The 19,300-nt window shown below is 47.0% G+C and overlaps 1 protein-coding gene across 3 annotated transcripts in view; it reads left to right on the top strand.

Moving 5' to 3' along the window:
• LOC138638809 (muscle M-line assembly protein unc-89-like) overlaps positions 1–19,300 on the top strand; it is a 108,818-nt gene that overhangs the window by 59,392 nt on the left and 30,126 nt on the right. For 2 of the 3 annotated variants that reach the window (XM_069728416.1, XM_069728415.1), the window contains exons 3-4: positions 9,587–9,650; positions 15,237–15,300. In XM_069728416.1, coding sequence (XP_069584517.1) covers positions 9,587–9,650; positions 15,237–15,300 — 128 coding nt within the window. Of the gene's footprint in view, positions 1–367; positions 4,373–9,586; positions 9,651–15,236; positions 15,301–19,300 lie in introns of those variants that run through there. The other variant, XR_011312552.1, reaches the window with a different exon arrangement.

Here is a 19,300-nt window from a genome sequence, read left to right as displayed (position 1 = left end):
CCCATTATATGTCCGTGGGCCAAATCCAGTACCTTCCGCCGATAAGGTTTGGGTACCACTAACCATTGCACTGTGTCTTCCCCTTTTTTTTCTACCTGGTAGAGCAAATCATTTTCAAGAACCATATACGGGTACGCTAGCCTAGTGTCAGGTTCTACGGGTACCCCATCTATCATTTTTACATTTTTCCTAGCCGGAGTCAGGGTAGGATCTTTCATTTGCTCGCTGTGGAAGTCATCCACCTGGACTCCCAAATCTGGCAGGCAGGGTGCCGGATGGCTGTCTGCCTCCGCCTCTCGCTGAGGTTCCTCAGTTTCCTCTGTTTCCCCCGCCATGACGGAGAAGGGGTACTGAAGGTTAGATTCACTAACCTCCCCAGCAACATCTTCCTGTGGGGTCTCCTCTAGGGACTCGGAACCTCCAGATGGCATGGGAGAAGATTCACGGGTACAGCTACCGTGAAGGAGCAACTGATTCTCCCACAACTGCCAGAAATAGGGAAAATCCCTGCCCAGGATTACATCCTGTAACAATGCGGGGACGAGTCCCACTTTGTGCTGCACTGACCCATAGGGAGTAGAAATCCATATGACCGCTGTTAAGTACGAGCGGGTGTCACCATGCACACACGTCACAGAAAACTTGTCAGACGGACCAGACGGAAGTGCCACCAGACTAGCTTTCACCAGAGTCACCACACTTCCAGAGTCTAGTAATGCCACAACATTTTTCCCATCAACAGATAATTCACACAGGTGTTTCACTGTATCATTTTGACCCGCATTCACACTCACTAGCTGTGTAACCAAAGACATGCGTTTTCTAGAGTCTATAACGTCGCACTGCATGGGTTCAGCGGTAACAGGACAGTTCGCAGAAACATGACCCTTCTCATGGCAGCGGAAACACCTAACAGGTCCCCTACTGAGACCACCGTCCAATACTCTTGGTCTCGGAGTGCGAGCAGTCCCGGACTCCTCCCCCACAGTTTTAAGCGATTTTCCTTCACCCGTGGTCCCTGGAACAGTCTTACCGGTTCCACGAGGAGGAGGCACAGTCCGGGGTTTGGCGGTGTCGTCGGGAAGTCCTTCTGCCACGGAATAACGCTCGACCAACTCCACAAGTTGATCCGCTGTCGTGGGATTTCCTTGGCTTACCCACCTTTTCAGCGCTGGGGGTAGTACTCTCAGGTACTTGTCCAGGACAACCCGCTGGATTATTTCGGGTATTGTCAGTACCTCGGGTTGCAGCCATTTCTTTGTCAAGTAGATCAGGTCGAACATCTGAGACCGCGCTGGTTTATCTTGCTGGTATGTCCACTGATGTACCCTCTGTGCACGGACAGCCGTCGTCACACCCAGCCGGGCCAGGATCTCAGCTTTCAGCTTCTCAAAGTCCTGAGCGACCTCCGGGTCCAAATCATGGTAAGCTTTTTGGGCCTCGCCGGAGAGAAACGGGGCAATCAAATCGGCCCATCGTGCCTTCGGCCACTTCTCTCTCAATGCCGTCCGCTCAAAAGTTGTCAGATATGCCTCGACGTCATCTTCTGCAGTCAGCTTTTGCCAGTATCGACTCACATGGATCCTTCTGGACTCTGCTTCCGGGTCAGCGTCAGGCATGCTCACCAGGCGCTGCGCCACCTGTTGGAGAAGTTGGCGGTCTGCAACCGTCATGTCCAGTAACTCCTTCAGCTGTGCGGCCATCAAGCGATTAGCTTCGTGCTGTGCGGCAGTGGCCTGCTGCTGTACGGCAGTGGACTGTACTAAGGCTTTCACCACGTCTTCCATGCTGTCGCCTGTGCCACGGTATGCCCGCGTTCTCCACCACAATGTGACAAAACACTCTGGGATCGCCTTTGCTGGGGTCAAAGGACACGTGGTTTGTGCATTGAATCTGAGGCGTACAGCAGGTTTCTGAGCAGGCTGACCTCAGGTCAGATTTATTAACGTGAAAGCAACACAAAAAAACAAAACATAAAAATAAACCCTAGCCTGTCCGGCACTAACTAAACAAATACGTTGCTATCTCAACAACTGGGGGGGCTTCTCCCACCCAGCTAACATCATACAGATCTTGAGCAGAGCTCTTCACTCACGTTTGTCTCACACAGGCAGGCAATCTGTGTGCCCCAGGCAGACACTGGAAACACCCAGCTGGTCATCTTTTATTCCTGCAATCATTAACCCATTAGCACCCTGAAGATACTGAGTGGCCTAATTCACATAGGACAAACACCTGGGCGAGATATACCTGCCTCCATCTACCACACCAGCATGAGTCTTACAACACCTAATTTTGATGTCAGCTTTGTTCGGCCGGAGGGGCTTGAGCTCTTCTGGTCGAACTATGAGTTGACAAAAAATGAGCCCGGCTGGCGAGACTTTGCCGTTCAGGTGGTGTCTCGCCAAAACCAAGTCAAGAAAGTGACCGTGATGACTTGTAACGAGTCACTTTCTTGTTATGACATCATGACGTGGCTTGGCCGGTATGGAGAGGTGGTAGAAATGCCAAAGAAAAACCGTGACGAGTTTGGTATCTGGTCAGGGGCCTGGACGTTTATGGTAAAACTTAAGCGTTCAGGTGGTACGGTTGCCCACATACCATCATCTGCCTTCCTGGGTAGGGATCGTATCCTGGTCTTCTACCAGGGGCAACCGAAGCTCTGTCACAAGTGCGGCGACCCCACACACTTCAGCGCAAACTGCACTGTGCAGAAGTGTGCATTGTGTGGGGATATCGGCCATCTTGCTGCATCTTGTGTGGAGATTAGGTGTCACCTGTGTGGCGAGTTAGGTCACCCATTCAGCCGTTGTCCTCGCTCCTTCGCTAATGCAGTCGTGACCCCGGTGGGAGAAAGCCGTGAGGCTGATTCTGCTGGGGAAGGGACTAGCAGGGGTGAGGGAGCTGAGGGGCCAAGGAAGAAAAGCAATAAAAAGACGCCTGCACAGCTAAGGCGTCTAGACAAGCGCAGACAGGATAGGGAGCTGGGCGAGCCTCGTACTACTGGGGCGGCCCCTGTCCTGGATGCCAGTCTTGCTGCTGAGGCCCCGAGGGATGATGAGTTGGATGAGGAGGTCAGGAGGATCCACAGGGAGGAAAGTGCCACTGCCTCAGAGTCCTCCCATTCTGAAAGTATGGATGAGGATAATAGGCAGTGGCTAGAGGACAAGCGTAAGCTCGGCACCAAAAAGAAGAGAAAGAAGGGAGATAAAACATCTTCTCCCGCTCTGACCAAGGTACCTAAGGAAGGAAAAACCGACTCCCCTCTGGTTGGTCTTTCTAACCGGTTCCAAGCCCTTGAAAACATCTCTTCCTCTGAGGAGGAAGCTGAGGGTGAGGTTCTGGCTTCGGCGGGGCTCACAGGGGACGCCGAGTCTCCTCCTTCTGGGAATGTAAGATCCTTGGAAGGAGGGACTGGCCCAGAGTCCGGAGACGAGGACGAAAAAAATAAAAAACACGTGGGTATGGATACCTCATTGTCATTAAAGAGGGGGAAGGATTCCTCCTCTGAGGCAGAGGATAAGGGGAGTGGGAAAAAGAAAGCCATCTAACTCAATCACCAGTGATGGCGGTACCCACTCCGTTGACGCTGGCGTCCATTAATGTCGCCAGCATAAAGTCAAATACAGCTAGATTTGCGGCCTTTGATTTTCTCAGCCGGGTTGAAGCTGACATTTTCTTTTTGCAAGAGACCAGGCTGCCAAACATGGCAGATGTGTTTAAAGCTAAGAGGGAGTGGAGACTCGGGTCCTCCTATTGGTCTCTTGCGGCCGAGCCGTATAGCGGAGTGGCGGTCCTTTTTACCGCACCGGTGGAATGCCGACGGGTTATTGAGTTAGAAATGGGGAGGTGCCTGATCTTAGATGTCCTCATGAAGGGACAAGAGCTCCGGCTCATCAACATTTATGGTCCCCAATCTAAGTGGGACCGGAAGTGTCTCTTTATGAGGATCAAGCCCTACCTTTTTACAAGTCGGCAGGTTGTCTTTGGAGGGGACTTCAATGCTGTCACGAGGCCCCGAGATAGAGGAGGTTCCAGAGACAAGCTGACTTATGATAGCGTCGCCCTTAATAGTATAGCTAGTGAGGCTCGCCTGGTGGATGTCCACATTCGGCACACCCCAGGCCACGAGGGGTTCACCTATCATAGAGGTAACTGTAGGTCCAGAATAGATAGGTTTTATTTAAAGGAGGAAGCTGTCTCTTCAGCAGTATCTGTTGTTGAGGTGGAGTTCTCCGACCACTGTTTAATTTTGTTTTCTCTGAATGTTACAGAGACCCTCCGGATGGGAAGAGGCTTTTGGAGGCTCAATTCGTCTCTCTTGGAAGAAGCGGAGATAAGACAGTCCTTTGAGGAATTTCTTCAGAGCCAGGTACCATTACTGGATCTTTGTAGTAGTAAGTCAGAGTGGTGGGAGATGTTTAAGGAAAGGGTGGCGAGATTCTTCCGCCAGCTCTCGAGCCTCAGGAGTCTGAACAGGTACCGTCTGTATCAGGGTCTGAGGAGGAAACTCGAGCATCTTGTCTCAACTGGAGGTAGCCGCGAGGAGATTTCCAGAGTGAAATCTTTGCTTATGAGGTGTCAGTACGATAGACACGCATCTTTGGTTTTTGAGAGGGATTACGGGAAGTACCGCTCGCCCGACCCTTACAGAAACTGCAGGATGTCAGTGAATAGTAAAGTGGTTACAGGACTGGTCGACACTGCGGGGTCCCTGAGACGATCCAGATCAGGGATCCTGGAGGTTGTCAGATCCTTCTACTCGCACCTCTTGGGGAAGAGGGATCTTGATTGGGATGAGATGTCGGCTTTCCTGGCTGAAGCTGTCCCCGAACCAGGGGTAGACCCCTCTCTTGACGTTTTGACAGAAATGATCAGGGAAGAGGAAGTTCAGTTGGCGATTGAAGGGCTTGCCCCCCAAAAATCGCCTGGTCCAGATGGCTTAACATCTGAATTCTATAAGACCTTTAAGGACGTTTTGGTTCCCCTCTTGACTGAGGTATTCAATGAGAGTCTTTCCTCGGGCACTCTGCCGAAGTCAATGAGGAGGTCTGCTCTGATCATCTTGTCAAAGGGTAAGGACCCGTCTTGCATTGGGAACTGGCGTCCCATAGCGCTTCTCAATGCAGACAGGAAGGTTCTGGCAAAGGTGCTGTTTAATCGGCTGGTGAAATTTGCACCCCGACTCCTTTCGGGGGCCCAGCATTGCTCTGTTCCAGGCCGCAGCACATTTAGTGCTGTGCTCAGTGTCCGAGAGGCAGTGGAGCAGGGTAGGGCTGGTCACTGGAAGGGGTACATGCTGTCACTGGACCAGGCAAAAGCGTTTGATCGGGTTAATCATGAGTACCTCTGGTCCGTCCTTCTGAGATATGGCCTGCCCGGGGGGTTTGTTGATTGGCTTAAGACCTTGTACAGTGGGGCAGAGAGTTTCCCGCTTGTGAATGGTTGGATTGGCAGCTCTTTTGAGGTTGGGTCCGGTGTTCGCCAGGGTTGTTCCTTGAGCCCGCTGCTGTACGTGTTTGCGATTGACCCTCTTCTTAGGAGGGTGGAGCGTGGACCGTTGGCCGGGATCGGGATGGACCGGGCGGCACCGGAGGCCACTCTGAGGGTGGTGGCGTATGCCGATGATGTCACTGTGTTTGTTTCCTCTCATGAGGAGGCAGGGTGGCTGATGTCATAGGTAGATCGCTACTCGGAGGCATCCGGGTCCAAGATCAACCGGGATAAGTGTGAGAGTCTCTGGCTGGGAGGAGGAGATCCTGGTTTTGATCTCCCGGACACCTTTCCAGGACCCAAAGTCTCTGCAAAAGTCCTTGGCATCGAATTTGGCCAGGGGGATTACCCCAAACAAAATTGGGACAGCAGGCTAGAGATCGCCACTCAGAAGGTGAACCAATGGAAGGGTTGGTCTTTGACCCTAAGGGAAAGGGTAAACCTGATCAAAACTTACCTGCTCCCTTTACTGATTTATCTGGGCAGTGTATGCATCTTGCCGGAATCTCTCTGGACTCGGGTCTACAGTTTGTTCTTCCAACTGTTATGGGGGAATAGACTGAACCTGGTCAAGAGGGAGGTTACTTACCGTACGAGGAGACTAGGAGGGTTGGGTATGGTCAACCCTGTGGTATTCCTTGTGGATACCTTCATTAAGATCAATATCGCAAACCTCTGGAAAGAGAGGGCTCCTCCGTGGGTATTCTCCTGTAGGGGATGGTTTCAGCCTTTCTTCCAGGAATGGGAGACAGGAGGGCAAGTGAAGGATCTTCGCACACCGCATGGACATCTTCCGGCTTACGCTACCTTGGTTCTGAAGGTAATACGTCGGTGGGGTCTGGGAATGTGGGAGATCAGGACTCTGCCAAGGAAACTCCTTGACAATAGGGTTCTGTTGACCCATTTCCAGAGGCCTCTGGCGCTCAGGGACTGCCCAAGTCGGGATCTTGGGGTGGGTTTGCATCTTTTGAATTCTATCAGGATCCCCTCGAAGTTTTGGGACTTGGCTTGGCGCTGCTTCCATGGGAAACTGTGTGTGAGGGACAATCTGAAGTGTAGGAGCTCTGAGGACAGGAGTTGTCCTCGGGAGCATTGTGGTACCTTGCTGGAAAGCATGGACCACTTCCTGCTTCATTGTCCCTTCAACACAGAGGTGTACAACAGGGTGGGCGCCTTCATTGGCTGGTCTCGGCTGGCCGCACTCTCTCCTATGCGGAATGGGCCTATGGAGCATTCGGAGACCTTGGTGGTCGGGACCGCTGCACCTTATTTCTAGTTAGCGCAGTGGTTAGGTATCACACGTGGAACGCACGGTGCTTAGCATCGACGCAACGAAAAATCCTCCCAGTGGAAGATGTGTTTAGGACCATACTTGGTGACCTGGTGAAGGTGCGCTCTCTGGAGTATGGGAGACTGGGCGCACGGAGGGCCGCTCTCCTCTGGAGGGGTTTTTCTTTTAGTGTGCCCTAGTCTGGTCATCTCCTTTCCTGGTGGTGGGCTGCTGCTGACACTGTAGATTTTTGTTTTGTTTGATCATTATACAGTGATGTAGGGCTGCAGGCGCCGAACTTGGGCTTCGTGATTTGTAATTATTGTGGTGTGTGCTGCTGTATATAATGTATATATTGTATATAGGGATATAGATTTGGGTGTAGCTGTTAGGTTGGGTGTGGGAAAAGGGGGGAGGTGGGATTATCTTGTGGGACTATGGGACACTGGGTTGTTTGGGGGAAAACTGTCACTGCCTGATCTGGCCTATGGACGTTGGACATGGACTGAGGCATGAGACGCAGGACCAGCTCTCAGGTCAGTGCGGGGGGTTGGGAATGAAGGATAGCTTAGTATTGTATATATTTGTAGTTATTTTATTTAAAAAAAAAAAAGTTCATGTATATAGTTTTTGTTTGCCATTGTTTATTTTATTTGTTATTATTATTTTTGTTTGGTGACCGGACCAGAAGGTCAAAGTAGTTATTCTGTATATACTGTATAATATGTGTGAGAGGAGAGAATGAGCGGCTGGACCAGTGTTCAGTATACTGTTTATTTTCTGGCTAATATTTTTGTTATGTTTTCTGCTATTATTATTGTTATGTTTTTCATTTTTATAATAAAAGATCTACAGGATGTAACTCAGGATCAGGGTTGTGAATTCCGCTCTTGGGCTCCCTCCGGTGGTTGTAAGTGGCACTTTTGTGAGTTCTGCTCTTGGGCTCCCTCCGGTGGTTTTAAGTGGTATGGCTGCTCCTTGGATTTAGCAGTCTGCAGCTGCTTCCACTGATTGTCTTTCTGCTCGGCTATTTATGCCTGGCTCTCTCTTCAGCCAGTGCCACTTGTAAATTGTTCCTGGTTGGATTCACATCTCTTTGGATTTCCCTGTTATCCTGACCAGTTCAGCAAAGCTAAGTCCTTGCTTGCTCTTTTCTGTCCACAGGTTGTGGACTTATCCGTTCTGTGCTTTCTATGTTTGTCCAGCTTGTCAGTATGAATTAATTCTGTGTAGCTGGAAGCTCTGGGAAGCAGATTTACCCTCCACACCTTTAGTCAGGTGTGGAGATTTTTGTAAACTCTGGGTGGATTTTTTGTTGTGTTTTATACTGACCGCACAGTATTCCATCCTGTCCTATCTATCTAGCTAGACTGGCCTCCTGTGCTCATCCTGGTTTCATTCTGTGTATGTCTTTTCCCTCTCCACTCACAGTCATTACTTGTGGGGGCTATCTATCCTTTGGGGATTTTCTCTGAGGCAAGATAGTTTTCCTGTTTCTATCTTTAGGGGTAGTTAGTTCTCAGGCTGTGACGAGGTGCCTAGTGAGAGTTAGGAGCATCCCACGGCTACTTCTAGTATTGTGTTGAGCTTAGGGACTGCGGTCAGTACAGGTACCACTTCCTTCAGAGCTCGCCCCATGTTGCTCTTAAACCACCAGATCATAACAGATCAGTAGTGTAATGTATGTACACAGTGACTGCACCAGCAGAATAGTGAGTGCAGCTCTGGGGTATAATACAGGAGGTAACTCAGGATCAGTAATGTAATGTATGTACACAGTGACTGCACCAGCAGAATAGCGAGTGCAGCTCTGGAGTATAATACAGGATGTAACTCAGGATCAGTAATGCAATGTATGTATACAGTGACTACACCAGCAGAATAGTGAGTGCAGCTCTGAAGTATAATACAGGATGTAACTCAGGATCAGTAATGTAATGTATGTAGACAGTGACTGCACCAGCAGAATAGTGAGTGCAGCTCTGGAGTATAATACATAATGTAACTCAGGATCAGTAATGTAATGTATGTACACAGTGACTGCACCAGCAGAATAGTGAGTGCAGCTCTGGGGTATAATACAGGAGGTAACTCAGGATCAGTAATGTAATGTATGTACACAGTGACTGCACCAGCAGAATAGTGAGTGCAGCTCTGAAGTATAACACAGCATGTTACATGTGGGCAGCTCTGGAGTGCAATATGATGCACCGCAGCCATATTAGTCTATTCATAGCTTTGTAAATGTGATGTGTCTCATGTTTGCCTTCAGTATTTAACAGTATATAATAAGTTTACTCCAGTATTGGCATTGCTGTTTTATATATGTCTGTGCTGGATATTTGGAGCTTTGTATCAATGCAGATGTTTCCACTATGGAGAATTTTTTGTAGTTGCCGTTTTACCTCGCGGACCGTGACCCGTCTCACACACTTCCAGGAGAGGTCGCTGTCTGTGTGCATTTCCCTCCAGGCAGTGAGTGCTGTATTCTTCTATATAGGCATTTTATTCTACAGAGCAACCAAAGCTGCAGTGTAAAGTATGGAAGATTGGCAAAGCATTGGAGCATGAGTCAAATAAGAACCCATTATACATTCGTATTGTTTTTTCCAATATGTAAGACCACGGACACTGAAATGCTTGATACCTGATCCTAACATCTGCTTCCATTGTAGTCTGTTGCTTCCATGCTTTAAACTGCAGCTCATCTTCTTCAGAATGCTGGTGTTATCGTAAGACATTTGCTTATCCATAATTTTTAATATCAGAGGTTGAAAATGTTTTGATATAACATTTCTCATTTTTTTTATTTCCCATATTTAGGAGTAGAGAGGTAAATTTCATCAAGAATCAACAGGAAAGGCCGAAATCTGAGCTGAAGAAAGTGGTAAGTGACGAGCGCTGGCGAGTGACGAGCGCTGGCGAGTGACGAGCGCTGGCGAGTGACGAGCGCTGGCGAGTGACGAGCGCTGGCGAGTGTCGGCATGGCCATCGTTATGGTCGTCTATCTGCAATATCTGGCACTGTGAGGAGGGATATCGGGAGGTCACTATGCATAGACCGGCTTAAAGGGAGCCGGCCACCATAATAATGCCGCCCAATCTGCAGGCACCATGTGATAGAGCGGCAGGAGCAGAGAAGATTGATGCAAAGATTTATGAGAAAACATTCAGTATCACTTGTGTTTTCATCATTTAAACTTCTGCTCTTTCTGGGATTTTCCATCCAGTGGGCGGTCCTTTCAGTGATTGACAGCTTTCATTGCATACGTTTGCATACAGAGATAGCTGTCAGTCACAGTAATGGGGCAGTCTTCTCAGTGGTTGAGCGATCCCCTCTGTGATTGAACAGTCTCCTTAGTAGTTTCATTGTCACCACAGTTTAGGTGTTTCCTCAGTAGTTGAGCAGGCCACTGAGGAGTATAGCATTACCTTCACTAATAAATTTGGGCCCACAGTGGTCTAACATTCCCCTCAGTAGTTGTACAGTCCCTTCAGTAATTGTTCAGTCCCTAGTAGTTGTATAGTCCCCTCAGTAATTGATCAGTCCTAGCAGTAGTTGTACAGTCCCCTCAGTAGTTGTACAGTCCCTAGTAGTTGTATAATCCCCTCAGTAATTGTTTAGTCCTAGCAGTAGTTGTTCGGTCCTCTCAGTAGTTGTTCAGTCCCTAGTAGTTGTACAGACCTCTCAGTAGTTGTACAGTCCTCTCCGTTACTCATGAGTGCTCTCAGTAGTTTAGTTGTTGTCACATTAGTTTAGACGTCTCATCTGAAGTTGACAAATCCAATAAGTAGTTTAGCATTATTCTCATTATTCTTTATTTGTGCCGACAATAGTTTAGCATTCCCTTTAGTTGTACAGTTACCTCAGTATTTGTACGCTCCTCTCAGTCATACAATCCCTTCAGTAAATGTATAATCCTCTCAGTAGTTGTACAGTCCTCTCGTAGTTGATCAGTTCCCTCAGAAGTTGCACAGTCCCCTCAGTAGTTGATCAGTCCCCTCAGTAGTTGGTCAGTCCCAGCAGTAGTTGTTCAGTCTTCTCAGCAGTTGTACAGTCCCATCAGCAGTTGTTCAGTCCCCTCAGTAGTTGCTCAGTTCCCTCAGTAGTTGTACAGTCCCTTCAGTAGTTGATCAGTCCCAGCAGTAGTTGTTCAGTCTCCTCAGTAGTTGTACAGTCCCATCAGCAGTTCTTCAGTCCCCTCAGTAGTTGCTCAGTTCCCTCAGTAGTTGTACAGTCCCTTCAGTAGTTGATCAGTCCCAGCAGTAGTTGTTCAGTCTCCTCAGTAGTTGTACAGTCCCATCAGCAGTTCTTCAGTCCCCTCAGTAGTTGCTCAGTTTCCTCAGTAGTTGTACAGTCCCCTCAGTAGTTGATCAGTCCCAGCAGTAGTTGTTCAGTTTCCTCAGTAGTTGTACAGTCCCATCAGCAGTTCTTCAGTCCCCTCAGTAGTTGCTCAGTTCCCTCAGTAGTTGTACAGTCCCCTCAGTAGTTGATCAGTCCCAGCAGTAGTTGTTCAGTCCCCCCAGTAGTTGTTCAGTCTTCTCAGCAGTTGTACAGTCCCATCAGCAGTTCTTCAGTCCCCTCAGTAGTTGCTCAGTTCCCTCAGTAGTTGTACAGTCCCCTCAGTAGTTGATCAGTCCCAGCAGTAGTTGTTCAGTCCCCCCAGTAGTTGTTCAGTCTTCTCAGCAGTTGTACAGTCCCATCAGCAGTTCTTCAGTCCTTTCAGTAGTTGCTCAGTTCCCTCAGTAGTTGTACAGTCCCCTCAGTAGTTGATCAGTCCCAGCAGTTGTTCAGTTTCCTCAGTAGTTGTACAGTCCCATCAGCAGTTCTTCAGTCCCCTCAGTAGTTGCTCAGTTCCCTCAGTAGTTGTACAGTCCCTTCAGTAGTTGATCAGTCCCAGCAGTAGTTGTTCAGTCTCCTCAGTAGTTGTACAGTCCCATCAGCAGTTCTTCAGTCCCCTCAGTAGTTGCTCAGTTCCCTCAGTAGTTGTACAGTCCCCTCAGTAGTTGATCAGTCCCAGCAGTAGTTGTTCAGTTTCCTCAGTAGTTGTACAGTCCCATCAGCAGTTCTTCAGTCCCCTCAGTAGTTGCTCAGTTCCCTCAGTAGTTGTACAGTCCCCTCAGTAGTTGATCAGTCCCAGCAGTAGTTGTTCAGTCCCCCCAGTAGTTGTTCAGTCTTCTCAGCAGTTGTACAGTCCCATCAGCAGTTCTTCAGTCCTTTCAGTAGTTGCTCAGTTCCCTCAGTAGTTGTACAGTCCCCTCAGTAGTTGATCAGTCCCAGCAGTAGTTGTTCAGTTTCCTCAATAGTTGTACAGTCCCATCAGCAGTTCTTCAGTCCCCTCAGTAGTTGCTCAGTTCCCTCAGTAGTTGTACAGTCCCCTCAGTAGTTGATCAGTCCCAGCAGTAGTTGTTCAGTCCCCCCAGTAGTTGTTCAGTCTTCTCAGCAGTTGTACAGTCCCATCAGCAGTTCTTCAGTCCTTTCAGTAGTTGCTCAGTTCCCTCAGTAGTTGTACAGTCCCCTCAGTAGTTGATCAGTCCCAGCAGTAGTTGTTCAGTCCCCCCAGTAGTTGTTCAGTCTTCTCAGCAGTTCTACAGTCCCCTCAGTAGTGGTAAAGTCCCTTCAGTAGTTATTCAGGCACCTCAGCAGTTGCTCAGTCCCCTCAGTAGTTAACCAGTCCCCTCAGTAGTTACCCAGTTCCCTCAGTAGTGGTACAGTCTTCTCAGTAGTGGTATAGTCCCATCAGTAGTTAACTGTCCCCTCAGTAGATGTACAAACCCCTTAGTAGCTGCTCAGTTCCCTCAGTAGTTGTTTAGTCTCCTCAGTAGTTGTACAGTCTTCTCAGCAGTTACTGACTTCCCTCAGTAGTTGTTTAGTCTCCTCAGTAGTTGTACAGTCCCCTCAATATTTGAGCAGTCCCCCGAGTAGTTATACAGATCTCTAAACATCTATGGCTGTTTCTTTCTGAAGTTACTCCTCTTAGGGCCTCCAAAAACTAGGACAATTCTCCTCCGGCTTTGGTCACTCCCTGCCTCTACCAGCATGTTCCTCAGTGGTACTGCCTAATAATTTTCATCCATACGTATTATTGCATGGTTTTCCTCATCCATAATAAGAAATGTTTATTTTGATCCAGTAGTTTGGTCTCCTTGCTACATGTCATGTTCTTCCCATGTAAATCGTTTTCACCAAAATTTGAAGATGTTTATACGCTCTGGGGGGGGGAAATGTATGAAGGCGCTTGTCCACATACATGGCAATAAAAATGTTCTATTTTTGTATTTCCCATATTTGTTCAAAAATTTGCAATTTTTACACCACCCGATCATGAGCCAACAGATTTACTATAATTTTGACAGCTGTCATAGAATAACATAGAGATGAATATTTTGTCACGCGTCTGTTCTGCATAAAAATGTGCAACTTTTTTTTTACAGTTTCGGCAGTTCTCATTGCTTTTTTTTGCCATAAAAGTGGGTGGTCCTAGTGGGTGAAGTTGGAGAAATTAATTGTCTCCTATGGAGATGGAAAGTAATTATTGACAAGTTGGCCAGTGTTTTTGTGGGGGTGTCCCAGGCCTCACATTTTAAAGAAGAGCACAATTTTGTCACACTTTCCCACCTCAACGGTCAATTGATCCAGTTGGTGTCCGGCACAGAAATCAGTGTGTTGCCAGCCAGATGACGAAGGTCTCGGTACAATTGAGTTTTGTCATCTTGGTTGCTGCCTATGCAGAGCATGGTAGCTGGTGAAAAACACTCATCTCATCTGCTGGGCTTTGATCAGGTGTAAAAATCCCTCAGTTCATCATGGCGTCCCCTACTGCAAAGTTATTACGCTACCACTACAGTGATCGCTGAGACTGCCCTGATCAGACATCTTCACCTATAAATTGGCAGGAACCTTTTCACCTTGGAAATAAAAACACTGAAATGTTCCCTGGAGCTGCCGAGTCTTCAGAAGTCCAGAGCAAGCTCCTGCAGGATGGGTTTCTCGAAAATGAATTTAAGAGCAGCGATTTATCATGTTGGATTTGTGTAAGTTAATGCACATGTACCATGTTAAGACCATGGGAGCCGCGGAGAAGGGATGGATCTGCAATATGGCCTTTTGGCTACTTCACGTTAATCTAATATTGGCTCGTTATGTTCTTTTTTTATGGTGTGGACTGAAATTAACCCTTCCAGCTCTGCATATCTCCATGCCATCTGTTCTACAGTAACTCTTCTGCCCCCAAAAACTACCAAGTCCAGAAAAAAAAAAGACTTTTATTCATTCACTTTACATTTTGTTAATTGAAACAAATTAACTGCTAACGCTTCGTTATTGAAAGCTTCTTACTTTGCAGCATTGTTTCCACACCTGCCTAAAACTTTTGCATAGTAGTGTATATTTATAAAAATTTATAACGATTTTTTTTTTTTAACTTTTATGTTGGATTTTAGCAAAAAGCTGAAAAAAGCTTGTGGAGACACAGGGGGTCGGCGAGCACTCGGGTCCGCTAGCTAAAACTGCATGGACCAGGGATTGTCCTGCCAAACGCCCGCTCTACCTTTTAACGTGGGCATAATGCTACTCAGACAACGCAGGGTCAGGGTAAAACAATGTGGCAATGCATTATTGAACCACAAAACAGGCAGATAACACATAGAACAGTCCCAGCAAAATACCCCAAGATGGCGCACATTGCGCACATTACAAAATCTCACCCTGACCCGCCGGGATAATGGCAGATGTTACGTCAGAGTTTCCAGGGTCAACTACCCCACATGTGGCAAGCACACAAGAGAGGAGGCAACGACAAGCTTAGGAAGATGGCAGTTCATTCAGATACAAAGCCAGTTGACCCGAGGGTCACAACCTGGCTTCTCCGAACATCTCCATGGAGCCAGGTGACCGGCGGGTCTCAATCCTGGTTTTCTCCAAACGTATCCAGGGTTCAGCGAAGGTCAATGGAGCAGATCTGTATTCTTCCAGCCGGGGCCGATGTCCCCTAGGTTGTGTCCTGTAGAATGACAGATCCGTGTCCCTCGTGATGGATAATAATAGTCGTCTGGTTAATTAAGATTCAATGCTGTTTCTTCACAAAGCTTTTTAAGCTTTTTTCTAAGCATAGTTACAAAAGTATTTGAGTATAAATGGGTTTAATACTGAATCTATGGTTGCACTCGGGAAGTGCTTATGCTCCATGGATTGGGGGTGCAAATACTTGCCTTGTCCCAAATGTTGGTAACCTACACGACCCCACCGGGTGTGACGTCCATGATGGAGGCCGATAAAGGTTCTCTAGATGTTTTTTTTCTTCTCAAAGAAGAGATCAACAAGCAAAGGATATGAGATAAAGCAGGTTACATCATAGAATTATGTTCTCTAGATCAGGGGGATCTCAAGGTGACGATCGCTGCAATAATACGAGGAAATCCTGCGACTTCTGTCTGACGAGATACATCTGACCGTATGTTCTTCTTTCTTCCAGATCGTGCACAAGGACAATTGGATACAAGAAACTAATGGGATAAAAAACGGCGTCATCACTACAGGTGGGTGCGCAGGCAGTACCTTTCCCTGACTGTAGGGGGAGCATTATAATTGAGCCTAATCACAATACTGAGCGCCTGGAACCCTCATGATAATCGCACTCTCCTCATTATAATATCACCAGAACGTCCTTTTTATAAGGAATATTTAGTTTTTGGCAAACAGAATGTACTGCGCTACAGTCCTGGATCATTTATATACTGCAAGAATGTATATTATTGTTTCTATTGGCCAGGCGATGCAAATTTCACCGGCTTTATAAAATCCCAGCCTCCTCTAACCTTCTGCCAAAAAACAGCAGCCGTGGGTTCTTCTAAGCAGCTGCCGAGCACTGTGAAAATGAAAATAGCGGAGGCCCACAAAGCAGGAGAAGGCTATAAGAAGATAGCAAAGCATTTTCAAGTTGCCCTTTCCTCAGTTTCAAATGTAATTAAGAAGTTATTATTATTATTATTATTATTATTTATTATTATAGCGCCATTTATTCCATGGCGCTTTACATGTGAGGAGGGGTATACATAGTAAAACGAGTACAATAATCTTTAACAATACAAGTCACAACTGGTACAGGAGGAGAGAGGACCCTGCCCGCGAGGGCTCACAATCTACAAGGGATGGGTGAGGATACAGTAGGTGAGGGTAGAGCTGGCCGTGCAGCGGTTTGGTCAATCGGTGGTTACTGCAGGTTGTAGGCTTGTCGGAAGAGGTGGGTCTTCAGGTTCTTTTTGAAGGTTTCGATGGTAGGCGAGAGTCTGATATGTTGTGGTAGAGCATTCCAAAGTAGGGGGGATGCACGAGAGAAATCTTGTATGCGATTGTGGGAAGAGGAGATAATAGGGGAGTAGAGAAGGAGATCTTGTGAGGATCGGAGGTTGCGTGCAGGAGAGTACCGGGAGACAAGGTCGCAGATGTATGGAGGAGACAGGTTGTGGATGGCTTTGTATGTCATGGTTAGGTTTTTGTACTGGAGTCTCTGGGTGATGGGGAGCCAGTGCAGGGATTGACAGAGGGGAGAGGCCGGGGAATAGCGGGGGGACAGGTGGATTAGTCGGGCAGCAGAGTTTAGAATAGATTGGAGGGGTGCAAGAGTGTTAGATGGGAGGCCACAGAGCAGGAGGTTACAGTAGTCAAGGCGGGAGATGATGAGGGCATGGACTAGGGTCTTTGCAGATTTTTGGTTTAGGAATGTGCGGATCCGTGAAATATTTTTGAGATGGAGGCGGCAGGAAGTGGAAAGGGTTTGGATATGTGGTTTAAAGGAGAGATCAGTGTCAAGGATTACCCCAAGACAGCGGGCTTGTGGGACTGGGGAGAGTGGGCAGCCGTTTACTGTAATGGATAGGTTCGTTGGGGAGGTCGCGTGAGATGGGGGAAAGATGATGAATTCTGTTATCAGGAATTCTGTTATCAGAAGTTATCAGGAACAGTTGAGGTTCAAGATAAGGTCTAGAAGACCAAGCAAAATTTCAATGAGAGCTGCTTGTAGGATTGCTAGAGAGGCAAATCAGAATCCCCGCTTGACTGCAAAAGACCTTCAGAAAGATTTAGCAAACTCTGGAGTTGTGGTACATTGTACTACTGTTCAGAGACACCTGCACAAATATGGTGTTCATGGAAGAGTCATCAAAAGAAAACCTCTCCTGCGTCCTCACCATAAAATTTAGCGTCAGAAGTATGCAAAAGAACATCTAAACAAGCCTGATGCATTTTGGAAACAATTTCTATGGACCAATGAGGTTAAAATAGAGCTCTTTAGCCATAATGATCAGAGGTACAGTATGTGTGGAGAATAAAGGGCATAGAATTTCAGGAAAAGAACATCTCGCCAACCGGTAAGCATGGGGATGGATCAGTCATGCTTTGGGTTGTATTGCAGCAAATGGCACGGGGAACATTTCATGGGTAGAGGGAAGAATGGATTCAATGAAATTTCAGCAAATCTTTGATGCAAACATAACACCATCTGTAAAAAAGCTGAAGGTGAAAAGAGGAAGAGGAAAAGGATGGCTGCTACACATGGATAATGATCCTAAACCCACGTCAAAATCCGCAATAGACAACCTCAAAAGGCTCAAGCTGAAGGTTTTACAATGGCCCTCACAGTCCCCTGATCTGAACATCATTGTAAATCTGTAGCGAGACCTCAAAATAGCAGAGGATGCAAGACGCCCCAGGAATCTCACAGAACTGGAGGAATTCTCCAAGGAAGAAAGGATGAAAATCCCTCAAACAAGACGTGAAAAAATTACTATTTATATAATAGCCTTGTATTGATTTAATTTCCTGTTCTGTCCAGATGTCACCGGATCCCAGAATTCCAAGCGGAGAAAGTTCACTGACCGTCATATTGGGAAACCCAAGTGATGGGTGTCTCAAAATGGAAACTGCTGCTGGTACCAACCTATTGCATGGTACTACCAGCGGAGCACCGGAGCACCACACACACACACACACATTCACACACTCTATACACTGTACGCACCTCACACACACTCACTCACACTCACACTATCTCACTCACACTCACACACTCACACAGCCTTTTGTGTGGTACCACCAGCGGAAACAACGTCGCGAACACGCCGAATCAGCCGAATGATTCACTGACTGTCGCCATCTTTGTACAAGAGGAGCGCATGCGCAGTTTTAATGTGACCGCCACTATCTGTCTGCACAAAGATGGCGGCCGTCTGATTTACTGCACGAATTACGCGCAGGCGCAGTGAATAATTTAGCTGATGCCGGCGGCAGATGCGCGACGTGTCTACAGGCAGAGGAAGCCAGTCACATTAAAGGGGTTTCCCACGAACGAAAGTTAATTTTAAAAATTGTCTGTGTCTCACCGTGTATGGAGCATACCGCATCTCCTGGGCAGGGGAGGAAGCAAAAGACAATACTGACATTACAGCAGGGGATCACAGAGGATTCATTTTGTGAGGTAAAATATTTCACTGACTGTTTTTAAAAAATATTTTACCTCACAAAATGTATCCTCTGCGATCTCCTGCTGTAATGTCAGTATTGTCTTTTGCTTCCTCCCCTGCCCAGGAGATGTGGTATGTTCGGTACACGGTCAGACACAGACAATTTTTAAAATGAACTTTTGTTCGTGGGAAAACCCCTTTAAAAAGCAAATATCAACGCCAACATGGCTCCTCCTAAAAAGTATGCCATTGACAATGAAAGGAAAGCAGCAAAGGCACAACGTCGAAGACAACAACGGGCAAATGAGACTCTTGAAGAGCAACAGCATCGCTGGGACAAAATGCATATAAGCGCAGGCGTCAAGCACATGAGTCCCCTGACGCAAAAGTCATCAGATTATCACAGGATGCCATTAGGCAACAACAGCACCGAATGCCTGCCCCATCATGACATTACCGCCTCCATCTAGTATATATATATATATATATATATATATATATATATATATATATATATTTGCCTAAAATATAAAGGGAAAGTGTAATCTGTAACTTTAAGCCTTTTAGAGATTGTTTCATCTTCAACTTTTCACGATAACAGTAATTTTGACCAGGGGTGCTCAAACGTTTACATGCCACTGGAAATGTCTATGCCGTCTGCGTCCCCCAGTGGATGCTGCAGGTAATGAGATTGTAAGAATTATGCTGCCACTAAATATGGAGCACTGTGCCTGCACAGCCTATGAGGATGCACTATGTGGCGCTATGAGTAATGTGCTGCATTATTATAGGATAGAGATGTGCTGCATTATTATAGGATAGAGATGTGCTGCATTATTATAGGATAGCGATGTGCTGCATTATTATAGGATAGCCATGTGCTGCATTATTATAGGATAGAGATGTGCTGCATTATTATAGGATAGCGATGTGCTGCATTATTATAGGATAGAGATGTGCTGCATTATTATAGGATAGCGATATGCTGCATTATTATAGGATAGCGATGTGGTGCATTATTATAGGATAGCGATGTGCTGCATTATTATAGGATAGAGATGTGCTGCATTATTATAGG

This window comes from Ranitomeya imitator, chromosome 5 (assembly GCF_032444005.1).
Source record: "Ranitomeya imitator isolate aRanImi1 chromosome 5, aRanImi1.pri, whole genome shotgun sequence".
NCBI lineage: Eukaryota > Metazoa > Chordata > Amphibia > Anura > Dendrobatidae > Ranitomeya > Ranitomeya imitator.
This window is presented reverse-complemented; position numbering and strand designations above follow the sequence as displayed.